The sequence below is a fragment of the Leptosomus discolor genome, chromosome 5, assembly GCF_034619465.1.
Source record: "Leptosomus discolor isolate bLepDis1 chromosome 5, bLepDis1.hap2, whole genome shotgun sequence".
NCBI classification, from domain to species: Eukaryota; Metazoa; Chordata; class Aves; order Leptosomiformes; family Leptosomidae; genus Leptosomus; species Leptosomus discolor.
In genome coordinates, this window is record NC_141395.1 from 43,957,632 (window position 1) to 43,964,219 (window position 6,588).

The 6,588-nt window shown below is 46.1% G+C and overlaps 1 protein-coding gene across 1 annotated transcript; it reads left to right on the forward strand.

Annotated features, from left to right (window-relative positions):
• Window positions 1–4,880: 4,880 nt before the first annotated feature.
• Window positions 4,881–5,846, forward strand: LOC147415510 (uncharacterized). The gene has a single exon (XM_086466004.1). It carries the CDS (start codon window positions 4,881–4,883, stop codon window positions 5,844–5,846), a length of 966 nt encoding a protein of 321 aa, XP_086322130.1.
• Window positions 5,847–6,588: the final 742 nt, after the last annotated feature.

Sequence of the window (6,588 nt, forward strand, 5' to 3'; positions counted from 1 at the left end):
TTCCTATTCGGGCAAGGTTACCAATGGTTAAGCAGGAGGTGGTTGTTGGAAGGGTTTTTTTTGGAGGCCTCATATTTTTCGGATGTTTTGTTCTCCGTTGAGATTGTGTATAATTGATCTCGAGCACAGGAATAGTATGGCTTTGAAGAACGCATGAGTTGAGAGGTGGAGGAAGGCTAGTTGTGGGAGATTTAATTTGATGGCTACTATTATTCACCCTAATTGACTGGATTTGGAGAAGGCAATGATTTTTTTAATGTCATTTTGTGTGAGGGCGCAGATGACAGCCAATAGTGTGGAGAGGGCTCCTAGGCATAGGGTGAGGGCAGTTTGGTTGTGGGAGAACGCTAATTCTTGCATCTGAGTTTGAAACCTCATCCCCCTTAACTTGTAAAGGATAACAGCTATCCACTGGTCTTAGGAACCACCCATCTTGGTGCAAATCCAAGGAAAAGTAGTGGACGCTGCACTACTCTTCAATACCTCAACACCTCAACACTACTCACACTAATTATTCTAATTCAAATACTACTCCTCCTAAAAAGCCACCAAAGCTCTCCAACTATCATCATATACGCCATCAAAACTGCCTTCCTAACAAGCCTGCTACCAATAACAATTTTCATATACTCAGGCAAAGAAAGCATCACCTCCCACTGAGAATGAAAACTCATCACAAACTAAAATCCCACTCAGCTTTAAAATAGACCAATACTCCATAATATTCTTCTCCATTGCTCCTGACAAGAGCTGTTGATATCAAAGTCGCTCGCATGATGGTAGATGCTGCAAAGGGTCTATGTACCCTCCATGTCCTGCCTCCAACCCGAAGGCATGTACAGGGTGGTAGAAGTCTTGCTTTTGCTGCTCTCGAGGTTTTGACTGTTGGTGGCCTCTCAGTGTAATCTGTCTTCTTGACTCTCACTCTTCATTTTACAACTGGTGTGCACTCCTGTCCTGGTTTGTGGGGCAGCTGCTGATCCTCTCTCATTGAGTCTTTTGGAGGCTTTTTCACTAAAACAGCAGTAGCACAGATGTTTTCAGTGTGAAAAACACAGAAATTCTCTGCTTTTAGTGTACATAAAGCAAAGCTGGTCTTCCCAGGTTGGCTACCCTGACACAGGGCAGCTTCAGTCAGCAGTGATATCTGGCAGGGTGCAGCACACACAGAAATGCCTGGCTCCTTGAACCTCAACCCCGGGGCTGCAGCACAGGACCAGCACTGGCTGCGGCTTTGCTGGGAAAAACCGAGCTGGGATGACTTGATACCTTGCTCATGTACCAGGCCCCAGGATCTGACAACCTGTCCCTTTTCCCATCACCACCACATGATCAAGAAGCAGTGCTGCTGGCTCTGACACAGTCCTAAGCCATCTCTCAACAGCTGCCAGACACGGACCAGTTTGTGACTCAACAGGCCTAAAAATAGGAAAAATTGCCCAGAATTAAGCTGTTCTCAAGTTTTTGCAGGTAATGTGTGTTTTGAGCTGCCTAGTGATGCCATTGCTGGGGAGTGCTCAAGAATCAGGGCGGCTGCCTGTACCTGGGGACAACAGAGTCATGTCAAGACAGACAAAAGGAGAGAGAAAAAGAAGGAAAAAAAGAAATATTCGTTGCTTGCTGTACAACAAGAAGTCCCTTCAAAGTGAAGTCCCTGAACATAAATGTCTTTGGGGGAGGTTTCTCATGTCAGACTAGGCCAAGAAAATAGGTGAAACTGAAGTGGGAAGGTTCCAGTTAGGCTTCCCTACCCATTGCATCCCAAGGTGAGAGGTGAGGGGCAGAACACAGCTGGAGCCAGAAGAGCACAACTGGAGGTGGGTCTGCATGATTAGTCAGAGATGGAGGGAAGGAAGGGCGTGGGGAGTGATGTCTACGTCTTTTTCTGGTAATGCTCTCAGACCCCAGCCACAACTAAAGCCATGCCTCCCCACGCTCCTTGCCTAACTTCCCCCCCTTTGACACAGCTGTAAGAGACAACTTGGAATTCCAGGAAACAAAAGCAGTCTGAGAAGAAGGGAGAGGCGGAGCAGAGGGGGCAAAGGTCCTCTGAGCCTTCCCAATGAATGTCTCAAATGCTTGAAGAATGATGCAGACCTTGTGCTTAATGAACCAATAAGGATAACAATTGCTTGTCTCTTGTGGGCCTGGATAGCACAGGATACGGCTGGAGGAAGGAGTCCTGTGGAGACAGGGCAGCTCTGCTCTGGGCCAACTTGTTTGTTCTCGGGTGCCATCATGTCTGGTGAATGACCTTTGCCTCATTATATGCAGATTGCATATTAAAGTTGACACCATTCTGTATGCTAATGAAGATTTTAGAGATCATGCCAAACATATATGATTATAGCACTCATCTCTCCACACAGATCATGCTACATGTCATGTGGGGGAGAGGGGGGAACCTGAAACGAAGTAGTGGGGTGGGTTATACTGATACTGTAAACATAAAAGGGGGGGATCAGTGCCATAAAGCAGCGGATTAGAAATAGTGAAGAAAACACACAGAAGAGCGCTCCGACAGACTCCCCACCCTCTTTGGATGGACTGACACACGAACCAGGACTAGTTCTCTCTTTATCCCTCCCTCCCTCTCTCTCTCTCCATCCCTCCCACACCCACCCCCCCTTTCCTTTTTTTTCTCTTAAGAGTTGTTAAGTAATGCAAGGCATACCTTACCGCTTGCTATAGTTTATTGTATACGTAACCAAATGTTGTGCACCTAGTTAATACATATATTAATCACTGTGGTTTAATAAATGTTTGTGTACAGACCTTGAGAGTTGTCTCACCTTAGTCCACACTGACAGGGATTTGTGAATCTAAGTCACATACTCCCTTTTCTGAGTGGGTCATGTCAACAGCTCCTTGATATTAACTGCTTGTTACAGAGGCTGGGCCTGGCAGAGGAGGGAAGAGAGTTGTGGTCAGCCCTTTTTGGCTTCTCAGGCTGGAGAATGACATCCTTGGCTGCATCAAGAGGGCAGATGCAGAGAGGGGGATGATACTGGAACTACAAGGTTGGAGACCTGTCTAACTTCAAGATCTGCAAGCAAGACTAAAGCAAGCCTTGCCTCTGGTGATTTGGCTTCCCAGATCACAATAGGATGGAAGAGGACCCTCTGCTGAGGTACTCTCATGGACAGATGTCCCCACCATAGACATGTACATCTTCTCCAATAGGCACTCTGGGTGCCTCAGTAGAAGGCAGAGGCAGCCCTAAGCAGGAGTTGGACTTGAGTCCAACTTGACAGTTCCACTCCCCAGGTGAGAGCCAGCCAAGGAGCCTTTTCCTGAGGGAGCTGGACAGACCATGGAGGCTGTTACATAACAAAAAGCTCCAATGTAAACAGGAGGTCCCAAGAGCTATGCAAAATAATTTGACCAACAGTGAGCTGCCCTGTACAAGAGGATCTGCTCTTAGAAGTAACCAGACCAAACTGGCTGAAAGTAGCAAAGTTGCACCAAAATAGTGCAAACGCTGCTAATAAATATGCATTAAGCACACTTGCATGGGGGAGTTCTGTGAACAAATACTCAAAAGTGAATGGTAACAAGTGACGTCATGGCCAAAGCCAATAGCTTATGTAAACTGTAAAAATGACTATGTGAGTAGTCTTAAAATTGTTATATAAAGAATCAAGAGTGTAACATGGGGTCCTTTTTGGGATCCCAGCTGAAAGGCACCTTAATGCCAGCAATGAAAGGGGGTTTAGCTAATGTCCTGGGTTCAGCCAGGATAGGGTGAATTTTCACAAAAAGCTGAGAGGGGACACAGCCAGGACAGCAGAACTGAATATTTGATACTATACTGACCTCATGCTCAGTATGTAACCAGGGGAACTGGCCGAGGGGAGGAGAGATAGCAGCTCAGGAAAATGAGCTGAGAATCAGGGTTTGGGTGCTGAGCAATTGTGTGGAGCATTACTTTATATATTCTGATATTAGTATTATTTTTATTGTTTTTCCTTCTCTCCTTGTTTTGTTCTATTAAATTGCCCTTACCTCAACACACAAGCTTTTACGTTTTTCTTCCAATTCTCCTCCCCATCCCACTGGGATGGGAGAAAGCGGGGAGGAGTGAGTGAGCAGCTGCATGGTGCTTAGTTGCCGTCTGGGCCTGAACCATGACAGTCCTTTTTGGCACACAACATGGGGCCCAAAGTGTTGAGATAATGGCAGTTCTGACCAAAGAGTGTAAAAACAATTTTGTTACGTGCATTTCTTAAATAGTTCCTGGTCACAATGTTAGTTCATTTCTTCAGATGGTGGTGTTATGTAAATCTTCATATGTACTATGTGTTCCCTGGGGTGATGTTTATCACCTCTGGGAGAGGGATCAGGACTATCATTTTGCTGTACTGGATAATGTTGACATAATATGATTGCACCACTTGTCATGAGGTTAAGCTGGTATTTGTATGCGGTGTTGTCATGCCTGTACCTCGAGTGCCTTCTCTCAGAATTTATTAGTGATCACACCCAATCTGTGGAAAAGACAGGGGCGGGTACTTTCTCCTGCTCTTTCATGTCCCCTTTCTCTTACAGACTAATTACAACAGCTTTTGAGACTTTTTAATTTCCTTTGGATATCCAAGCCATCATGCTCTTATTGCTGTATCTCCTGAATGTGTCCCAGGTCTTGTTTAGGGTTACACAATTTTTTTTTAAGAATACCACCTAGAGATCTGCCCCAAGACTGGATAGTTATGAGTGGCAGGGTCTGTGGGAAAGTGTGGGCAAGTGCCCAGGACTGTGGTCACCTTCAACATTTTGGAATTTCACCCCCGAACAAGTGCAGAATCCTGAAATACTAGTAAAATATTTGTAAAAAGTTATGCTGTCAATCTGGCAATTCCAGAGAGACACAAATTGCTGCAATGTGCTGGGGGCTGGTCCATGTCTACCGAGCCCTTTTCAGGATTATTCAGTACCCTCAAGGGGAAGAGAAGGTCTCTAAACCTAAAAACAGACCAACAGGTGCTACAGCTGTACCGGAGAACCAACCTGTGCCAGTATCAGTTGTCCTCATACAAAAGAGGAAATACACAAAAAAATTAGTTTGCTTAGTGAGGGATGAGGGTGAACCAAGGTCATCACAAGAACAGGAGGAAGAGGCAGAACCAGAGATAATCACCCAATTCCTATCCCTGAGTGAGCTGCAAGATATGGGAAAGGATTTCATCCTCCATGAGCACATTACTACCAGGATGCTCCGATGCTGGGATAATGGGGACACTAGCTTGGAATTAGAGCAGTTGGGATCCCTGTCTAGGGAAGGAGGCATTGACAAGGTGATTGGAAAGTGGACACAAGCCCTCACCCTCTGGAGGCCACTTCTGTCAGGTGTGAAGGAAAGATACCCCTTCAAGGAAGATGTTACATGTCACCCAGGCAAGTGGACCACCTTGGAGGGAGGTATCAAGTACCTGAGGGAATTAGCCAGGCTAGAAGTGATTTATAATGATTCAGACAATGAGCAGTCACCTCTAGACCCAGCTGAAGTCCAATGTACACATCCCATGTGGTGGAAGTTTCTACAAAGTTCACCACCATTGTATGCCAAGTCATTGGCAGTAATGTCCTGGAAAGAAGGCAAGGGACAAACCGTGGACGATTTGGCTGGCCAACTCCAGCAATATGAAGGAAGTCTCTCTTCCTCCCTACGAGCCCCCATCTCAGCTATGGAGGAACTGTCCTGGGAGTTCCAGCAATTCAAAGAGGATATGTCCTGCTCCCCACCTGTATGGACCTGTTTCTCAGCACTTAGGAGTAGACGCTCCTCTGCTGAAGAAAGAATATATAAGGTACACACCACAGGGTACCCTGTGGTTTTACCTATGTGACCACAGAGAGGACTTGAGGAAGTGAGATGGAAAACCCACTTCAATCCTAGTTGTACAGGTATGTGAGTTGTGAGGGAAAAAATGATGCTCCAGTTTCCAGTGGGAAATTCCGCAGACAGCGTAGAAGGGCTGATCTTACCTCTTAGCCTCTTGAAGAGACTTCTAAGTCATTTTCACAAGTGAGTGTTTCTGATCAGGATTAGAGGGGCTCTGCCTTCAGCTGGCTGCATGAAAGGGACAACTGAGTTTACTAGACTATGTGGATTCAATGGCTTGGCACTCAGGGGTAGGGGACACTGGTGCACGGTGTACTTTAATGGCATCTAGATATAAAGGGGCAGAACCCATCTGTATTTCTGGTGTGATAGGGGGATCCGAACAGCTAAATGTATTGGAAGTTGAAGTGAGTCTAACTGGGAATGAATGGCAAAAAACACCCTATTGTGACTGTCCCAGAGGCTCCATGTGTCCTTGCACAGACTACCTCAGCAGAGGGTATTTCAAGGACCCAAAAGGGTACCAGTGAGTCTTTGGTATAGCTCTCCACCTTGCTCGGTGTCTTGGAAGACCCTTCTGTGGTGGGGTTGATAAGGGCTGAAGAACAACTGTTTTCAGTCATTACCACAACAGTGCACTGGCAACAATGGTGCACCAACCAAGACTCCATGATGCCCATCCATAAGCTGGTTCAACAATCAGAGAGTGGAGTGACCAGCAAGACTCGCTCATCCTTTAACAGCCT